This window comes from Neovison vison, chromosome 1 (assembly GCF_020171115.1).
Source record: "Neovison vison isolate M4711 chromosome 1, ASM_NN_V1, whole genome shotgun sequence".
NCBI classification, from domain to species: Eukaryota; Metazoa; Chordata; class Mammalia; order Carnivora; family Mustelidae; genus Neogale; species Neogale vison.
In genome coordinates this window covers 275,984,426-276,004,306 of record NC_058091.1, presented here as the reverse complement: position 1 = coordinate 276,004,306, position 19,881 = coordinate 275,984,426, and the positions used below count along the sequence as shown (strand labels likewise).

The following is a 19,881-nucleotide window of genomic DNA, read 5'->3' as shown; positions in this document are numbered from 1 at the left end:
TCTCAGACTTTGCCCCACCCCCCACTGATGGCTAGAACCATCTTCGGGAGGTCTGACCTCCACCAGTTCCACATGTTCTCTTCCTTCCTGCCTGCCTAATTATGTCAGGAAGCCTCTGTCCAGTCATTATGCCTCCAAACCTGAGGCTCATTTATAACCCCATGAACACAGTGGCTATAAGAGGAAATAAAATATAGTATTTTTGAGGTTTGGACTGAAACGCCTGAGATGACTATTGATGGGTCAAGACAAGTTTGCAAGATGCTAAGAGCTCTCAAGCTCAAGATCTAACATCCCACGACAAAAGGCAGCAAGGGGACCATCCTAATAAAGTTCCCTTGACCCACACACCCCCAAATTGGCACAGACATGATGTCTAACCTGGGCAAGCTCTGGCAGAAATGAGATAGCACCCTTCTAAGGGTTTTACTGAAGATGGTTTTGTGAGGTGACCACTTACAGAGGTGTAGGTAGGGCTAGGGGACCCACAAGACATCGTGTGGCATCCAGAGTCTACAAAAGCAGGAGCTGTCACCACGCTAGGCCTAAAGAGAATGTCCAGTGAAAGCCAGAGCTGTGAAAGGCAGCCCCGGATGGGAGCTATGCCCACCGTGGCTGCTGACGGCAGGACAGTGTAAGGGGACAGTGTCTCTCTCTACCACTCCCAGTATGCAGGTGCCCCCCACTGGCCCAGCCCAGCAGAAAGCCAGGGAGCCTCTGAAGCAGTCCATGGGGCTTCGGAGCCCAAATCAGGGAGAGGAGGAATGGATGGTGGATCTAGGAGCAACGGAGAATGAGCATCACAGTGTCCAAACAACAGGGGGCTGGGACAGGGACAGAATGGTGGAAGGACCTTGGAATATGTTTCGAATAGCGATGCTTGTAAGGGCTTTATGAAAGTTACTCTCTCTACAGTAGTTTTGGACTTGAGACTCACCTGAGCCCCCAGGCACCGGAAGAATGTTATTTGGATAAATACAGTTTCCTTGGAGTCTCTGTCTAGTGGCCTCTCAATTTCTCTCACATCAAGATCTTGAAAGTCACAGCAGTGGGGATAGATCCTGGCTGACCACAGCAGAAGCCAGGCACAGCGGGAGCAGCTGGAGGGTACCAGCATGGAAAGGACAGGGCTTCGGGAGCCCTGAGAAGTGGTCTGCCCCATGCAAGGGAAACTGTCTCTTAATCCATGCTATTCTAGAGGACTGGGCTCAGCCAAGGTCAGGTAACAGCTAGAGGCTTGTCTCAGTTCGATATAGGGTCTGCTTTCTGAGGGCAGCCCTCTGCCAGCTGTAGACAGTGAGCTCCCCACCCTGTAAAGCCAACAGAGGCAGCTGGGAAGGCAAGTCCTAAGGCTAGACAGGCTGGGCTTGAATTCTGATTTTGCAAATTATTAGTTATGTAACCATGGGCAAGTTCATTGACTTCTCTGTGCCTGTTTCCTTATTCAGAAAAGAAGATGGTATGAGTGCCTGCTAGTAGCACTGTGAGTTGTATGAGCTAAGGGAGTTAATCCCTACCAGGGACTTCAGAGTCGGGCTCATCATAAATGCTCACCAAATGTGAGCTCAGGTTTCACTCTCTGTCTTTACCATCACCTTCAAGGAGCTGTGAGCGAGGATGTCCTCCCCGCATGGGTTTGGAAGGCAGTCCCCACCAAGGCTGGGTAGTTCAGACAGATTCAGACCTACTAAGGGGCACCAAGCCCAGAACCGTCTGAGCTTCACCTGGAAAACAGTAATAACATTGACACGGACCTCACACAGCCATCAGGACACTTGGAGGAGATAATTCCTGCAAAGTTCAGGGTCTCACATATAAAATGCATTCAACCAATGTGAGCCCCCTTGGAAGGGAGGGCCTCTAAGACCTGCCGGGTTCTAATATTCTGTGCCTCTTCCATCCTAATATTCTGTTTTTAGTGGAAACTGGAGAAGCTTGTTTCCCCTGTGCCTGGTTTTTGTTTCCTCTCCTTTCCCTCTTATCTCTCTGCCTCTTTCCTGTACCTCTCCTCCTCCCCAGGCTAAAGTGGATAATGAGATCCTTAATTACAAAGACCTGGCAGCTCTCCCCAAGGTTAAGTCCATCTACGAGGTACAACGCCCCGACCTCATTTCCTACGAGCCTCATTCCAGATACACCTCCGACGAGATGCTGGAGAGATGTGGCTATGGAGAGGTATGGCGTCTTGCCCCTCTCTCCGGGGCTGTTGGAGGAGAGAAGGCCCACACGGTCCCCATCACTCCATCACACACACTTTGGCCTCCACAGTATCAGCCCCTGCACTCTTTTAAACAGGAAATTAGAGTAATCATTTAAAAATGAAGTGATTTCATCCAAAAGTCTGGCTTTTCTTAAAAAATCAGAGCAGGTGTCTTTCCATTATTTGGAGTGGGGGGAAGAGCGCCTCCTATAGGCAGGAAATGGGCTCCCCATTTCCCCTTGGTTGCCTCCACCCCGAGAACCCCAGCATTGAAGCCACAAACCTGTGACTGCTTATCCCTTGAGTTACTGTTTTTCTCCTAGTGGAGTAATTTTATATGCGGCCCACGGCTTTCATCCCTGACAGGCTCAGTGGCCACTTAGGTTTACAATCCCTGGTGCGTAGGTTCTCTGGGCTTTGCACCTGGCCTTAAGCCTCTATGCTCGAAGCAAGAGACGCTTTTTAAGAACTCAGCAGTTCTGAGTTCTTCTGAGTTGTCAAAAGCCAGCTTTTGAAAGAACTACGTGGTTGCTGGACAAGAGAAAGTGTTCTTTGGAGAAGGCAGGTGACCATTACCCTGAAGGTCCTGGCAGGCTATATCACAGGTGAGTCCTCACCCCATTCAGGGCCCCGGAGAAGAGACTGATGAAAGAGGAGCCCTGGCCTGGGGAGCAGGGACCTGGGTTCTTGTCCCCACTCCACCGCTGTCCCCTTCCTTTCTAAAGGAGTTAGCATTCTCTTGGTTGGAGAGCCCAAGGCTGAGAGTCTCGGGGCTCTGGCCCCTGAAATAGACCAGGGAGGGGGGACCAGCTAGAGACTGATGTCCCTGAAGCCAGAAATGACACACTGGGCCCACAGGCCAAAGCCAACTCCCAGATTTGTTTTGTTTCACTAAGTATCTTTTCTTTCAAAAATGTAAATTAGTTGCCCACATTTAAACATGCAGAGATTTCACATAAGAACCTGCATTTCTCACTTGTCTTGGAAACCGAAAGAGTGGGGTTAACATGGCGGGCTGAGCAGCCACTGCCCTCTGCAGACGGAATGCTCCACCTCCAGCCCACCACACCGCCCACTGGCCCAACTCCCACGTGGAAGGCAGCAGCCCAGACCTTGGTTGGCCCAACCTTTGTGTCCCCAGCCCTGCATGTTGTCCTCATGAACCAGAGTAGTCACGAGCTGGTAGACAGGACAGATCACGAAATGGCTCTGAGTTCGTGATAGAGAATCCTGGGTCCAAGTGGAGACCCCACCACATTGTACCCAAGAGTCCCCAAGACACCCCGTTCCCTCTCTGGGCCTCAGTTTCCCATTGGTATGTGAAGGGTGTGATTTTAAGTCACCCTGCTACGTGTCAGCACTGCTGGTGTTCCACCACGCTTGGTGCGACTGCTGTCTGGGGAGGGAGGCCCCAAGCAGCTGCTGGCCCATCTCCGCTCGGCTGCCTAACCCCTCTTCCTCTCTCCCTCCTCTCTCCTCTGCTCCTTTCACGATGGCCTTCCAACTCTTCGCTCCTAAGTCGCTGGGAACATTATCTCCCTACTCCCAGGTAACTGGGTTAGTTTGGGGAGGACCTTTCTATACTTGGGTCCCTTTCGGCAGACCGAGCAGACCCCCAGTTTCACTGCTCCCACCCAGCACCCCAGGGTGCCCCTGACCAGGGCACAGACGGCAGAATTAGGATCATAACCTAGAGGAAGTAGCTGTAACATAAACGGTAGAGGAAGTGCCTTTTCTACCCAAAGGGAGCCTCCCTGGTGCTCCTGGAATCCTTGACCCATGGGTTCTATTCAAGAGACTCTGAGTGATGGGCGGAGGCCCCAAAACTTGTCTGCAGCTTTCCTCAGGCTATGTGTGTAATCCAGGGAGGGGGCCTTGGTATTCGGAAGGGCAGCACTATGAATTTTGGATCCTCAGCCCCCCTGAATCCTGGATTCCACATCACTGCCCCACCTGACTGCTAGACACTTGGGCCACCGGCTTGCTTAATTGCCGGCCTGGCTCATGGCCCACTTCCTCTCCCAGGACATCTACGAGAACCTGGACCTCCGACAGAGAAGGGCCTCCAGCCCAGGATACATCGACTCTCCCACCTACAGCCGGCAGGGCATGTCCCCCACCTTTTCCCGCTCGCCTCACCACTACTACCGCTCCGGTAAGGAAGGGGGAAGCCCCCAAAGGAACAAGAAGAACCAGGGGGACCACGCAGTGGCTGGCTGTTGCCCACAGCAGAGACAGCCCAGGGCTTCCCCCAGGATCTCCATCACAGCTCGGCCCTTTGGAGGCCGGTGACCACCCAGATGACCAGCCAGGCCTAACTGACATGCCCCTGGCCGGGGGAGAGAAGGGGCACCTGGAGTTGAGAAGCAGCAGGAAGGTGGGCGGTAAGCAGCCAGGAGAGGAGAGTGGCGGACAGCCCAGCAGCCCTGGCTGGAAGAAGCCTCCTCTGTCCTTGTCCCTTGGTCTGCCCCAACCGGAGGGCTGGAGGACTGGGCACAGGCCCAGCCTTAGCCCATTGGGTCAGGTCATCCACAACCACATGGAGGTCAGGGATGAAGCAGGTGTTTGGGTGGAGGAAAGAAGCATTTGAAGGGGGGAGGGGAGCCAAGGGGTCCATAGGCACCTTCCTGAAGCCCAGTGGAGTAGACGCTTATGGCCCACGAACCCTGACTTTTGGGGTGAGGCCAAAAAAGAAGGTCGAGCTTGTATCCGCAGACATGGTGCATGAGAGCACAGCCCCTCCCTGCCATCCCTGCTGTCATCACGTCACTGCTGCCTTAACTGCCACCGCGGTAATGCCTGTTTTCTCTGTGCCTCTGTTCTCTCTGGGGACCACTGCCTGCGCGCTCCAGGGCCCGAGAGTGGCCGGAGCTCTCCATACCATAGCCAGTTAGATGTGAGGTCCTCCACTCCAACCTCTTACCAGGCTCCCAAGCACTTTCACATCCCAGGTAGGCTGTCAGCCCGCAATTCCCGGCATGGGTGCATGCTAAATGGGGTCGCCGGGTGCCGGCACCGGCAGCGAGGAGAAGCCAGTCCCTGGGACCCTCCCTAACTAGTCTCCCACACTAACCCTCCCCTCGGTCCCCACGCCCATGGGCTTTAGTCTACCCACTTGACACAGCCAGCCCAGACCAAGCCCGCCAGGAAGCAGCCAGAGAAGGGCCTCGAATGTCTGAAAACCTTGATGGGACACAGCAGTAACCATGTTGAAAGTCACGTACTTTTGCATCAAAACTCTTGGGACAAAATCCCCATTTCCCCACTTGGAAGCCTGCGACCTTGGGCCAGTTCCTTAAATTCCCTGAGGCTTTCTGTTCTCTCTGTATAGCCCAGCACTGTTCTGGGTCCTGAGGCTGCAAATGTGCTCAGACTAGCCCAGATCCCTGCCTTCATGGTGTTTACACATGGGTAGAAAGTTAATAAATGAGTACACAAACAAGTAAAAGGGTAATTTCAGGTAAATGATGTGGGCAGTAAACATAACAAAACAAGGCATGTGATAGAGTGATTGGGGTGGGGAGGCTGGGCTAGGAAGGGTGGTCAGGAAGGGCTTCTTGGAGGAGGTGACATTGAGGTGGAAAGATGAGAAGGAGCCAGCCATGTGAAGATCCTGGGAAAACATGCTGGGCAGAGGGCATAGCAAGGGCAAAGGCCCTGGAACACTGAGCTGGTAGCAGTCCAGCATGGCTGGAAATGGTGAGCAGGAGGGCGACTGATAGGAGAGAAGGGAAAGGCAGGGGCTCAGTGACACTGTAGATGGTCTGGACAAGGTCTCACCCTGAGTTCACTAGAGCTGGGTCTGGAACCTGGTCTTCCAACTCTGAGCTCAGAATTTCACTCCCCACCCACTTTTCCCCAGGATCGCATCCTGCTGTTTCATCCGTACCTTTCTCAATTGCCCCAGAAAGATCCCATCCTATCTGTTTTTGAGGGAGAGGGCGGCGGATCATGCGGAATGCGCGGCTGCAGCATTCTGGGGACTTCCATGTGGAATGAGGCGTGGCTGCTGGGTGGAAGCAAGGGGCACCTCCGTGCATGGGGTCCTGCTGAGTGCGCACCGCCTCATGCATGCATGCCCACCATTCAAGCCCGAGTCCCTTCCTCAGCACCGTTAGAAGCCATCCATTCCTCTCCCCTCACCTTTCTTAGAACCTCACGTGTTGAGGTGGAAAGTTGAGTTTTGGAAGAGCGTGTCCACCAAGGAAAGATAGTGGACCCTCGGGAAAGATGGGGACAGCCTCTCTTTCTGAGATCAGCTGACCAAGTCCTGTCTCCTTCCTCTTCTCTCTCTCTATCTCTCTCTGTTCCTCTCTGTCTCCTCCCCATCGTCAATTCCTTGCCTGCCTGGCAGCTGGAGAAAGTAACATCTACCGGAAACCCCCGATCTACAAACGGCATGGTACGGTCTGGGCAGAGAGGGCGTGGCCAGAGAGGGGGCGGGGCCATTAGCCACCTGTACGGATGGTCTGACGGGGTCACCAAGAGCTACTGTCTTTCTTGGGGGCTATGCCCCAATCACTTGAGGTGACACTGGGGAGGCGTTTGGTGTCACTTCAAAGGAGCAAGGAAGGCCTCGTGTCCCCTAAATGTCTCCCCACCTCCTTTCCAACCACCCTTCCCTGCTGTCTGGTGTCCTAAATTCCAGGCGCAGAGCAACACGTGTCAAATGCGCGGACCACTGGGAGCACTCCCAGGCGTGGCTGCTCAAACTTTGATGGTCGTTGGAATCACGTGGGATGCGTACAGGTTCCTGCGCCCCAGCCCAGACCTACTGAATCGCAATTTTGTGTTTGTAACAGTTTCTCCGTGTGATTCCAAAGACCGACCCGGCTTGGAAACCGCTGCTTTAAGCTATTCTCAGTCACAGTGTCCTGAGAATAAATGAAGGCTTGGGAAGGAGACATGGATAAGAAAGGAGTGGGGCTTCGATAAGGGTGCCTTCATTCTTCCTTTCATTCATTCAATGTTTCGTCGAGAATGGTCTATCGACCCCCTGTACCTGAGAGACTTAAAAAGCAGGTGCCCTGGCCCCTGCTCTGCCCTAGACTTTCATATTAGAAATACTGGGAGTGTGAGCTAGGAATCTACACGGGAACTGGCCTCATTCATGATTCCTACCTGCACTCCATATGAGAAGCACCAAGTCAGGCAGCACCAAGACCCCCGGTTCCTTCTTGCAAAGGCACTTACTGAGCCTCAGCAGACAAAGCACACCCCTTGCCTCTGGGATGCAGAGAGGTGGGGGCTACCCTGTGTTGCCCTCCCTGCAAGTTACCTGGGCAACTGAGGGGAGCACACAATGGGAGAAGCACAGAAACACGGGTGGGAACAGTCCAGGACTGGGATCTGAGCTCACTGAGCTGATTCGGGGGGGAGTTCTACCAATATAAATGATTCTGGCTTAAGACCTGACAATTTAGACAAACGTCCTCGGTTTCAGAGGGGCCCAGGCTGGGCTCCAGCTGAGTCTGTGAGCACGTGCATAACTCTGTGTGGCTGTTGGGTACAAGCCATGCACTCCAAGGGGTCACAGAAAGGTACTGACCCTGACAAAGCCAATTTGTTCAGGAGAAGCCCCCCAGGTCTGCTACGCCTCAGGAATGTGTGTAAATTCTCCAGATGGGCTCTGAGGGGCAGCACCGGAGCAGGCTCAGGACAAGTTTGGAGTGGGGGTAGACTGCATGGATCAGTGGTCACATGAAAAGGCTGAATGGCATCCATTGGGGTGGGCAGAACCACCCAAGACCCTGGTCTAAGAGAATCTGCAAGCTCTAGAAGTTTTGGAAGCCGGTGCTGCAGGGGAAGGGGGCAGAGGCAGGAGCTAGCAAAGGGCCAAACCCAGACCCCTCTGCTGCTCTGGCAGTACAGGGTGTGGGACTGTCACTTCTCTCCTGAGAAACGTCAGGGGCCCGCTTGTTTCCCCAGCCCTCTCTCAGCCCTAGTCATCCTCTTGCCTTGCTTTGGGCAGGGCTAAAGTCACTGCCCTGTCAAGATTGTGTCTGCACTAGGCCTGATGGTCCGTGTGGTGGAAACTTGAAGCTGGGTGGTGCCAGATCCAGCAGTCCAGTTCAGACAGATAAGGAAACTGAGGCCGAGAAGGGTGGGATGTGTCCAGTGTTACAACCAAGTTCAGTGGCAGAGCAGGGGCCAGAACCCAGCACTGCTGATTCCCTGTCCAATGCTCCTTTCTTTGGGACATATTGTCTCCCTAGGCAAGGTCTGGCATTTCAGTGTGAGGAGAAAGTTGAGAGGCCACATGGCTCTCCTTGGCAGCTCCCACCCTAGGTGCGGCTCAAATCCCAGATGAGGCAGGCTTTTAGAGGCTAAGGAAGGTAAGGGCCCGGGATCACCTAGTACCCACCTCATCTTACTTAGGATGGTCGTTGGAATCACGTGGGATGCGTACAGGTTCCTAGAGCCATGGCCCTAATGTTCATTGGGAACAGACCCGGGAGTCCATGGGATGTGGTAGCAGGAGCCCTGAGCTAGGGTCTCATTCAAGTCTCGTCTACTTGCTGTGTGGTCTTCAGCAAGCCCCTACCCCTCTCTGGCAACCAGAGTCCCAGCTGTAACATGGGGGGCTGGGCCTTGGGGCTTTTCCAGCCCTGATGCTCTGTGTCCCAGACCTTGGCCCCAAAGTGTCCTCACCCCCCTGCGCCACAGCCTGGCCGGGACAGTTAAACAGTGTACAGCACGCTTTTCTAGGACACTCTGCTTCCCTGAAGCTCTTCCCTTGTTTCCTTTGCAGGTGATCTGTCAATAGCAACCAAGAGCAAAACGAGCGAAGACGTCAGCCAGGCCTCCAAGTACAGTCCGGCCTACTCCCCGGACCCCTACTATGCTGCAGAGTCCGAGTACTGGACCTACCATGGGTCCCCCAAAGGTAATGTGCCCCACAGAGGAGCCTGGACCAGAGCCTTGTCACCCACGCCAGGGACACAGGGTTAGGACGGCAGCCCCCTCCTTCCACGATCATTGATTTATTCATTCATTTAGCAAACACATACTGAGGGCCAGCCTTGGGCTCTAGGGAATCACTCGAAAGCAAAATAGACCAGGTCCCTGCCCTTGTGGAGGAGATCTAGGTTCCGGCTGGAGAGGGAGGTAAGGTGCAGGAAGGAGGTGACACATGAGAGGTGGGAGACGATGGCAGGGGCGTGCTGTCTAGCCTGGAATGTGCTGAAAGCTTCTCAAAGTAGACACTCAGCTGTCCCAGGAAGAGTGGTGCAGAGGTGGGCCAGCAGAGGACAGAATCACACCTGCAAAGCCCCCAGGTGGGAGGGCAGCTTCCACTGGAGGAAGGAAAGACTGTCAGCTTAACAGGGGGCCAGAGAGAGGGGGAAGCAGGTGAGGGATGAGGGGCCAGATCCCACGAGGCTTCGTGCCCTAAAGCAAGGATTTGGGTCTCTCTCCTGAACAGTAGGAAGCCACTGAAGGTGACAGGGTCAGATGTGGGGGTTTAAGACCTCACTTTGGCTATGGGGTGGAAAACGGTTTGGAAGATAGAAAAGGCAGTTTGTATGAATGGAAGACTTTCGTAGACACCCTGCTGGGGTCTTCATGGTCCTTGGGAGGCCATCCCACCCAGTTGGGCATCTCGAGCTGTTTCTTTCAAGCACAGGGAGTGCATTTCCATCAAGCTCCTTTTTTTTTTTTTTTAAGATTTTATTTATTTATTTGACAGAGAGAGACCACAAGTAGGCAGAGAGGCAGGCAGAGAGAGAGGAGGAAGCAGGCTCCCTGCTGAGCAGAGAGCCCGATGCAGGACTCGATCCCAGGACCCTGAGATCATGACCCAAGCCGAAGGCAGCGGCTTAACCCACTGAGCCACCCAGGTGCCCCCAAGCTCCTTTTTGATTCAGCACAAAACCTGTCCTAAATGAATGTTCATTCTGAGCAAATCTTCACAGGAGCTCAGAGATGGTCCTTTCCTTGCCCTCAGAAGAGTCTGCATTGGGAAAAGGAGCTAAGACACAAGCACAGCTACCCCTGAGGTAGACAGTCTGTCCCTGGGGTGGCTCCTTTCTCAGCCTGGCCCTGCCCCAGTCATGGCAAGATGAGCTCCAGCCCATCTAGGCTTCTGTCTTACCCAGGACAAAAAGAGGACGTCTCTATCCCACCAGCAGCAACCAGAGTCCCAACATCGAAACTCATGAGCCATGTTGGGGCAATCAGTTTCACCTGCTCCTCACACCCAAGAATGGGAAGCGCTGCTGGGCACTTCCATACAGGCGACCCAGGCAGAGGGGTGGTTCCCCAAAGTACACTCGTTCAGGGGCACTCGGCTAGAAAGGAAGCCCCCACCTGTAGAGGCTCGGTGTCCCTCTGTGCCCTCTGTCGGGGGCAGGCTGAATGAGGAGCACAGACAGGAGCTGATCCTAGCTGTCCTTTGGCAGCGGCCCGAGCCAGAAGGTTCTCATCTGGAGGAGAGGAGGAGGACTTTGACCGCAGCATGCACAAGGTAAGCAAGCTTCACCTGGACGAGATGAGGGTCTGATGATCACTTGCTGGTGACTGAAACCAAATTCAAACCCACTTAGGGTAGAAAAAAGAAACATATAGCTTTGCATAACCAGAAAGTTAAACAGTAGGAGGAGTTTCAGGTATGGCTGGATCCAGCTGCTCAGCAAACTGCCTTAGGAAAGCTGTTTCTCTCTTCTCCTGGGCTGGCTCACTGCTTTGTTGGCTCATGCAGGCTTTCCATGCTGGCAAGTGGCTGCCGGCAGCTTTCATGCACTGCTGGTTAGGAGTGGAAAGTGGTACGGTAACTGGGAAAAACGGTTTGGAGGGTCCTCAGAAAGTTAAACACAGAACTACCCTATGATCCAGCAATTGCCCTCCTGGGGATTTACCTGGAAGAACTGAAAGCCAGGCCTCAAACAAGCACATGTCCTTGATCTTCCCAGGGGCACTAGTCACACGGGCCAAAAGGGGGAAGCGCTCAAATGTCCATCCGCCCACAAATGGAGATGCAAAATGCGATACATCCGTATAATGGACTGTTAGACATAAAAAGGAATGAAGGATGGGTACAGGCCACAGTGTGGACAAACCTTGAAGACATTATGTTGAGGGAAAGAAGCCAGACACAAAAGCCCACATATGGGATGATTCCATTTATATGAGATGCACAGAATAGGTAAAGCCACAGAGCCAGACGTAGACTGGTGACTACCAGGGCCTGGGAGGGGAGGGAGAGAGGGAATGACAGTTTACTGGGTCCAGGGTTAATTGGGGGGGGGGCAGGTGGCTTAAAACTGTTTGGAACTAGACAGAGATGGTGTTTGCACCAAATGCAACTGAAGTGTTTAGTCCAAAGTGGTTAATTGTATCTGATGTGAATTTCACTTCAATAAAAAATGTTTTTAAAAAGATGTGTGCTAGGAACAACAGCTAGAGTCCCAAGGAAGACCCTCCCAGGCACTGCTGGAACCTTCTGCCCACCTGCCATGGGCCACTCAGGCTTTGGGTGCCCTCCACCAGACCCACCTCCCCTCCCCAGCCCACAGGACCACTTGTGGAAGAGAGGCCAAGTCCCAAAGGAAGCTGTGAGGCCATAGGGAGGGAGGGACGCTAGGAAGGCAAGAATGACAGAGGTTCCCCGGAATCTGGCCACCCAGCCTTTGTCCTTAGCCTGTTCTGTTTCATGTTCTCTGCTTCCTTCCCACTTCTTCTTGTTCCTCCCGCATGTCCAGCTCCAGAGCGGAATTGGCCGCCTCATTCTGAAGGAGGAAATGAAGGCCCGGTCCAGCTCCTACGCGGATCCCTGGACCCCACCCCGGAGCTCCACCAGCAGCCGGGAGGCCCTGCACACGGCTGGCTATGAGATGTCCCTCAATGGCTGTAAGCTCTACCCTGGAAGTCTGCCGGGCTGGGGGCACTTCCTCTCAACTCCCTCAAAGAGTCTGAACTCCTATGGCCTTGCTTGGGTCTAGCATATGGACTTGGTGAGGTGCTGTATGGGGCACTAAATAAGACCATATTCTGCCAAGAGCAGGCACTTGTTTCTTTGAGGCATCTGAAAGCTGTGACTTGAAGTCAGGTTCGGTGCAAAGGAAAATGTCTTCTAATTATCTGAATGGCTCAAAGATATAAGGGACTGGCTCTTGAGGTAGTGAGCCCCACATCACAGGAAGTAAACAAGCAGAAGCTTGGTACAAGAACTCTGCCCAGAGATCCTCTCATTTGTAAACTTCTCCCTGTTTCTGGACAAACACACACTTCCCTCCTTTTCTTAACCCTGTGAGAGTCAGTCCTGCTGGGAAATCCTATCTCAACTCCATGAGATAGATAATCCTTATTACTCTTGGTCCTCACAAAGACTGGCAAGTAGAGGGATTATTATCACCCACTTTATAGACGAGAGACCGGAGTTTACTACTTGTCCAAGGTCAAAATCTGGTAAATGACAGAGCCAGGATCAGGTCCAAGTCAGAGGGACTCCAAGGCCATAAGCATTTCCCTCTTTACTGTACTGCATCTTGACTTGAGCTGAGACGGAAGATGATGGTGATGGTAAAGACAACAAAGCCAGTTTCATTGAGGGTTTTGTATGTTGTCGAACACTGTGCTAATACCTCATGGTATTATGTGTCTTATATTCTTCCCAATAACCCTATAAAGGAGAGACCTTCCCTCTCCGTTTTACTATGAGAAAAACCAAATCATGATTAAGTTATGTATAGAAGTTATGGCAGAGCCAGGCTAAATTGATGAGCCTATTTCCCTGTTTGACCACTGAGGCATGCTGTTTTCAGTCCCTGGCTCTGGGCTCTGTGCAGTGCACCAAGGCGGCTCAAAGTCCAGTTCTGTTCAATGGCATCTATATAGCAAATACCAGAGAGCACCTGCTTGCTTTGCACCAGGTGCTCGAGGCAGGGGAGAGAGGATGCAGTACAAGTGCGGCAATTGGAAACTGACCAGTGAGAAAGGAGGTAGTGAAGGAGGCTCCTCCTCTCCACCAGCTAGGGTAGCCCAGGAATGGGAGTCATGTCTGTTTGTCCCCATGAACTTTCCACCATGTACATCTGTCCCCCTGAAAGCTGATCTCTGGCTTTTTTCTCTTGCAGCCCCTCGATCCCACTACCTTGCTGACAGCGGTACGTTCCGCCTGCCCTACCTTCAGCCTCTCACGTCCTGTGACAGCCAGAGCCAAGCTGGTTGCAGGTCCCCTGTAGCTGAGATGTCCCAACATAGTCCTGACCTCATGTGGCCTACTCCATTGTGTTTGTAGATCTGGGCCTCCATCTTTGGCCCTGGAGCCAGGGTTGCCACACCCAATAGATCCCAGAGAGAAAGAACATGTGCCTCTTCCACCCACCTGACAGTCTGCCTGTCTGGGCTCTGAGACCAACTCCAAATCCAGGGCCTTTGTCCAGCCACCTGTGGCCAGGACACAAGGGTTCATCACAGGACCATAGATGTGTGCAGGGTGAGGCCAGGAGACTGCAGGCATGGGCTTTGGGTAGGCCTGGAGTTCTGCCCCAGCGAGGCATCCCTGAGACGGTCAGTTGTTTGTAGAGCAGGGGGAAGAGCCTGTGGCCTCCGCCCCTTCTAACTTGCCATGGAGTCGGGGAATAGTACTGGCCATGTGCAGCTGGACGACCTCCGGGAAAGGGACCCCTGGCTTGGGACTCCTGGGAATTGTTTGGCTATTTCTTTTCAGACCCCCTCATCTCCAAATCCGCCTCCCTGCCTGCCTACCGAAGGAATGGGCTGCACAGGGTAAGAGGGGCTGTGCTGAGACGTCGCTCCCAAGATGTTGGCAATGCCGGCATTCACTCCACACGCTCAGAGCCTAGACATGACTTTGGCTCATGCAACAGATATTTGTTGAAAGCTTTCATATACTCTGGGTACTTAGAATACATCAGTGACCCCTGCCCCTTGGAGCTTTTATTCTTGTAGAGAGAAACAAAAGGAGGTAGTAAATAGTATGCGAGTCACACTAGAGAGACTGTAGAAGATAATAATGTGCTAAGGAAAGGGAAAAAAAAAAAAAAGGAAAACTAGCAGGATAAGGATTGGCAGTTTTGGGCAGGGAGCAACTTAAAATTTTATTTATTTATTTATTTTTAAAGATTTTATTTATTGGAGTGAGAGCGTGCACAAGCAGGGAGGAGGGGCAGAGGGAGAGGAAGAAGCAGGCTCCCTGTTGAGCAGAGAGCCTGATGCACGGTTTGATCCCAGGACCCTGAAATCATGACCTGAGCCGAAGGCAGATGCTTAACCGACTTAGCCACCCATGTGGCCCTTGTGATTTTAAATGGAGCTGCCAGGGCAGTTTTCATAGGAAAAGTGGTACTAGAGCAGCAAAAGAAAGCATGAAATGTAGTTCACCAAGAAACGACTATTTATTGAGTCCCAAATGCATGCCAGCCCTAGGCACCAGGGATGTGGCCGTGAGTAAATTCACCCTGACTTGAGACCAAGGCTGCTCTGAGCAGGACCATGTCCCATCCATCCTGGGGCCATATACGGGAGGTGGGGGAGTGCTTCAGGGAGGCAGCTGTGAGCTTGCTCAGGCCAGCCCTGGCTCTGTCTCCCCTGCAGACACCCAGCGCAGACCTCTTCCATTATGACAGCATGAACGCCGTCAACTGGGGCATGCGAGGTGAGTGCCAGCCTCTCCTGGGACTCGCAGCAGCTTTGGGCGCCCTGCTTATAACTGTGGCTTGACCTTCCACCAATAGTCACTACAGATTCTGGCCCCCATGCTGGGCTCCGTCCAAACCCCCGAGTTCCCACACTCCCTTTCACTTCCCATTCCCTCCCTTTTCCCCTCCTCTTCCCTCATCCTCTCGAGTCCCTGGCCTTGGGTGATCTCCAGGCCATCTGTCCCATCTGGGTTCCCAGAGCCATTGCAGAGTCGTACTGCCGAGCTAGAGTTGCCTGCCAGCCCCGGGTGGAGGGAAACACTCAGAGCCAAATGCACATTGTTCCCGGCAAACGTTCCATGAGCTTCATGCTCTCTGCCAGTGACACTCCCCTGCTGGCCTCCCCGCCAGCTCCTACAAGCAGGCTCAGGCAGGACAAGCCTACATCAAAACACGGGGGGACTCCTCCGGAGGATGGAGGACCTTGCCCAAGTGCTTCACAGTCTCAGAGTCTTCTTATTTCTATTCTAATTACCTCAAAAGTCATTTTTGTTCTAAAACCCTGTATCTGGCTCAGCCCAACCCCTCTCTCCAGCCATCTGCTGTGCTCCTACCAGGCTTGGTTCAGGGTGAATTCGACAAGGAGCCTCTAAGACCAACGCTAGTGTTGTGATGCAAAGCAAAAACCAATGTATTTCCATTTTGTGTGTCTCTCTTTTCTCTCTGCAGAGTACAAGGTAAAGGAGATACAGAGACACTGGGGGTCCCACCCCAGATGCTGCTACACTGGGACCCAGCAAGAAGATGTCAGCACTATCTACTCAGGGAAGGGATATCAAATAAATAACCTCAAGGTTTCTCTTCAGGCCAGCATTTCCAGCCCCTCTTTGGCCTCCTTTCCCTGAATTCTGCCCTATCTCTCTTGCCCACTAAAATCAGACAATTCCCTGTGGGCCTCATAGACTTTCTGGAGGCTTGCCAATCACTAGACATTAGACATTTACAATTATGAGGCCTTATGCTGCGTTAATGTCAAATGCCACCAAGCTCATTCCTGGCAGTATTACGGGACTCGGGTTTTCCCTTTGGGGAGAGGGTGCCTTGAGGTCGCCAGGCAACCCCAAGGAGAACAGACACAGCTCTTCCTTCAGACTTTCATTTCTGGCCCTCTCTGGGGAAGGGAGGATGCCCAGACACAAAATGTGGCTAGAGGGACCAGCCCACCGCCTTCAGCCAGCCTGACGCCCCACCCCCACCCCATCCTCTCTCCTCAGATCTACCCTTATGAACTGCTGCTGGTGACCACGAGAGGAAGAAATCGGCTGCCTAAGGATGTGGACCGGACGCGTTTAGAGGTGAGTCTAGAAAACTCAGCAGGAACCTTTGGGTTTGAAGGGATTCTAGAAGTTGCCTGATGTAACCCAGCTTGGGAGGTCCAGCAGAAAGAAGAGCTTTAAAGTCATGTACCTTGTGGAAAAGAGCAGAGATGCCAACCCGGTGTCTTTAGCCTAAGACTAAACATTGCTGTGCTGCCTTCTCAATTCGATTAGCGTCTGTGGCGCACAGCTATGTCCTGTCCTACCTGATGTGTCTATAGACATAAGACAAGAGCTGGTTTTGGTCCCTGCCCACGGGGGCCTGCAGGCTGGTGGATAAGAAAAACACAGCCCTGGTTTCCTGCAGGATGGTACAGAAAGCTGGTGCTCCCTGTGGGGATCATGGGGCAGTCAGCACTGTATACAAGATAAAAGCACAAGATAATCTCACAGCAGAGCCCAGTCCAGCCCTGGTCCTGCCATCCCTAGGCAGTCAGCTGAGCCCAGTAACAGCCTCTCCAAACCGTAGTTCTTTCCTCTGTGGAGAGGGGCAGTTGTGTTCCTTCAAGGTGCCAGTGAAGTAAATGAGACACTAGCCACAGAGCCCTTGGTACAGAGTCTTGTGGTCTCCTAGGTGCACAGACTTTGAAGGAGCAGGTTTGGGGTGGAGAGGGGAAGGAGAGCATCATGATGAGCAGGACAGCATCAATCAAGCACAGAGGGAGGGCTGAATATGGCATGGGGCTTTCCAGCAGTCCGCTCCACTTGGCCTGGAGTTCCAGGCCCTGGGCCCCTGATCCTAGAGCACACTCTGCCCTTTCTACCATGCCTCTCCCTGCCTGTCCCTCTCTTAGAAGACCCTTCCCAACTTGCCAGCCTCCTCATTCCTCAGGGCCCCCCAGTAGAGATGCCTGTGTCCCAGAGCCCCCCAGACCTTCTTCCCAGGAAGCGTCCCTCACCCCTCCTCCAGCCTCGCTCAGCCCTGTCTTGGGAGTGGAGATCAAGCACCTCTTGTCCTTCCTTTGTATCAGATCACTGGGCTGTCCACTTCTTCTGTCTGACAAAGATGGTCAGTCCTCTACCATGAGACCTGAACCAGGGGAAGTACTGGAAAATGTTAAGTTGAATGCAGGTTTCTAAGCGAGGAGGTTCAGCACCCCTTGGGATGAGCATATCAACCACCGTTCACCTGGCTGCTAAGAATTTGTCCAGAATAAAGGGTTGGGGCGGAGGGAAGGGAATGTGAGCAAGCCAGGAAGCTCTGTGAGTCCTTCCAGGTCTAGCACGCTGGGCTAGCAGCCTAGCAAGTGGGTGATTATCCCCACATTTATAACAAGGGCCTCCCTCACCGCCTAGCAGCGAGAAGCTGCCGGTGCTGAAGGGGACAGCTCCCAGGGCAGCTCAGTGGAACCTGCATTGAGGGATGGAAACCTAGTTGTTTCATCCTGGAGGACCAATCGCCCTCTTACATCCTCCAGGACTCCCAGAAGCTCTGGCCAGGGAAGGGTAACATCCCCTAAGAATCAGAAGCTTCCTAAAAATACCAGTACTGCGCCTCAGCCTAGACCAGTGAAATTGCAATCTGGGGAAGGAGCTCAGGCACTGACTGGTATTTTTCAGAAGCTCCCAGGGATGTCTAACAGGGAGCCTGAGGTGAGACCACAGGGCTACAAACACTGCCCTAGCCCCCTGCGTCAGTTCAAGGACGGGACTGAAGAGCTCCTCAGGGAGCTCAGAGTGTAGATTGTCTTCACCCAAAAGATATGGATTAGAAGCCTGTTATATAGACCAGGTCCTGTTCTAGGTGCTTGCAGAACATCAGCGAATAAAGTAAGGTGCATTCTCACTTGAGAAGACAGACCCCAAATGACACAAATCATCTAGAACATGGAACCTAGTAGGGCTGAGGGGAGAAGTAAAAGGAGAGCAGAGAATTGGAGGTTAGAGGGAGAGGTAAGTGGCCGTGTCAAATCAGGTGGTCAGAGCAGATCTCCCTGCCTGACCGAACAAAGACTCAAAATAGGAAAGGGAGTTAGCCATGCTTATATAAGGAGGAAGAGCATCCCGGGCAGAGGCAACAGCCACTGCGAAGGCCCTGGCAAGTGGTGAGTGTGGCTGGGACAGTGAGCACAGGGAAGAGGTTGAGGGGGGGAAATGAAATCAAAGGAAATGAGGACCAGACTCCACCATGTGACAGATACATAAGATCGTTACAGGGGTGAGAGTGAACAGCCTCTGAGTGCTTCCCGAATCTGGGCCAGTGTCCATGACCCACACTATCTCATTCACCCTTGATGTATCCAGGAGGTAGGTGCTAGGATGTTCCCACTTTCCAGAAGGGGAAATCGAGGCTCAGTGGGGTAAAGTAACTTGTCCAAGGCCACACACCCATATCTGCCTGGCTTTAAAGCCTGTGTGCTTCACCTTTATGCTTTCAAGTCTGTGCAGAATGTCAAAGGGAAAGTGCTGGCATTGGGTGCTTTAAACTCACAGGAGAAAGGAGGATCCAGCTGGCCCTTCACAGAGGGAGAGCAGAAGTGCCCCGGCCTCCTCCAGGGTGAGGACACCATACAAAGGTTGAGTCAGCCATTCCTTGGCATCAAAACTCATGAAAAAGATTTTTGGGCACAGCAGAGAAAATGACCTAGAGAATCAATAGTAACCCCATCACCCTCCAACAAAAAAAGAACAGATGAGACTAACTGACAGTCCCCCTCAGTCTTTACAGTGGAAGGAGCCGAGAACAGAACTTGCCCGTGTCCACAGAATTTCTCAGCCCTCGCTTGAGTGCAAGCGAGACAAATACAGACACGGCCACAGCGCGGACGAAGGAAGGCACTGTCTGGCCTGGCAGGGGCTGAAGGGGTCCAACAACCAAATGTGATATGTGGATGCTGTTTGAAACCTTACTCAAACAGCCAAATCATAAAAAGACATTTTTGAGACAATGAAGGGCATTTTATTATGAGCAGGTATTAGGTGATTGCGAGGAATGATTGTCAGTTGTTTTTAAGTTTGCTCATGCCCTCATGGCTACCTAAGAAAATATCCAGTAAGGTCTGCTATCTCTGGGGGAGACATATAGGACCCTAGAGAGGCAGGACTCCACACAATGTCTAAAGTGTGCTTTGAAATACTTCAGCAAAATACAACAGGTGAAGGAAATGTGACAGAATCTTTGTAACTATTGAATCTGGGTAATGGGCATGGGTGTACACTGTGCTATTCTCTCCTCTTTGAGTATTTTTGAAATTTTTCATAGTAGAAATATTTACTTATGAATTGTTAATGGGATTGGCCAAGGGGGCAACCAGAGTGCACTGTATTTGCAAGCCGAAGGCCTGGCCTTTGGTCTCAGCTCTGCTACTCACCCAGGCTTCTTTCTTCCCTCCCTCCCTCTTGGTTAAGTTAGTCATTTTAACTCTTTGACTTTTGGTTTTCTCATCTTTTTTTTTTAAGGATTTTATTTATTTATTTGACAGACAGAGATTACAAATAGGCAGAGAGGCAGGCATAGAGTGAGGGGGAAGCAAGCCCTCTGCTGAGCAGAGAGCCCCATGTGGGGCTCGATCCCAGGACCCTGAGATCATGACCTAAGTCAAAGGCAGAGGCTTTAACGCACTGAGCCACCCAGGTACTCCAGTTTTCTCATCTTTCAATTAGATAGAAATAATGTCTGATTTTCAGAAGGGTTGGAAAGATTAACTGAGAAAATGGGGGCAACCATACAGACATGGGCATGGCAGAAAAGCAATGCAAGGAATTG

At 52.5% G+C, this 19,881-nt stretch overlaps 1 protein-coding gene across 5 annotated transcripts in view; it reads left to right on the top strand.

Moving 5' to 3' along the window:
* The window catches only part of ABLIM3 (actin binding LIM protein family member 3), a 111,150-nt gene that overhangs the window by 88,037 nt on the left and 3,232 nt on the right, over nucleotides 1–19,881 (top strand). Inside the window, exons 11-23 of one of the 5 annotated variants that reach the window (XM_044231809.1) lie at nucleotides 2,020–2,175; nucleotides 3,720–3,749; nucleotides 4,226–4,355; nucleotides 5,053–5,151; nucleotides 6,555–6,602; nucleotides 8,952–9,086; nucleotides 10,600–10,664; nucleotides 11,899–12,046; nucleotides 13,273–13,302; nucleotides 13,869–13,927; nucleotides 14,756–14,816; nucleotides 15,529–15,536; nucleotides 16,074–16,154. In XM_044231809.1, coding sequence (XP_044087744.1) covers nucleotides 2,020–2,175; nucleotides 3,720–3,749; nucleotides 4,226–4,355; nucleotides 5,053–5,151; nucleotides 6,555–6,602; nucleotides 8,952–9,086; nucleotides 10,600–10,664; nucleotides 11,899–12,046; nucleotides 13,273–13,302; nucleotides 13,869–13,927; nucleotides 14,756–14,816; nucleotides 15,529–15,536; nucleotides 16,074–16,154 — 1,050 coding nt within the window. The remainder of the gene's footprint in view (nucleotides 1–2,019; nucleotides 2,176–3,719; nucleotides 3,750–4,225; nucleotides 4,356–5,052; nucleotides 5,152–6,554; nucleotides 6,603–8,951; nucleotides 9,087–10,599; nucleotides 10,665–11,898; nucleotides 12,047–13,272; nucleotides 13,303–13,868; nucleotides 13,928–14,755; nucleotides 14,817–15,528; nucleotides 15,537–16,073; nucleotides 16,155–19,881) is intronic. The other 4 variants (XM_044231775.1, XM_044231785.1, XM_044231794.1 and 1 more) reach the window with 4 other exon arrangements.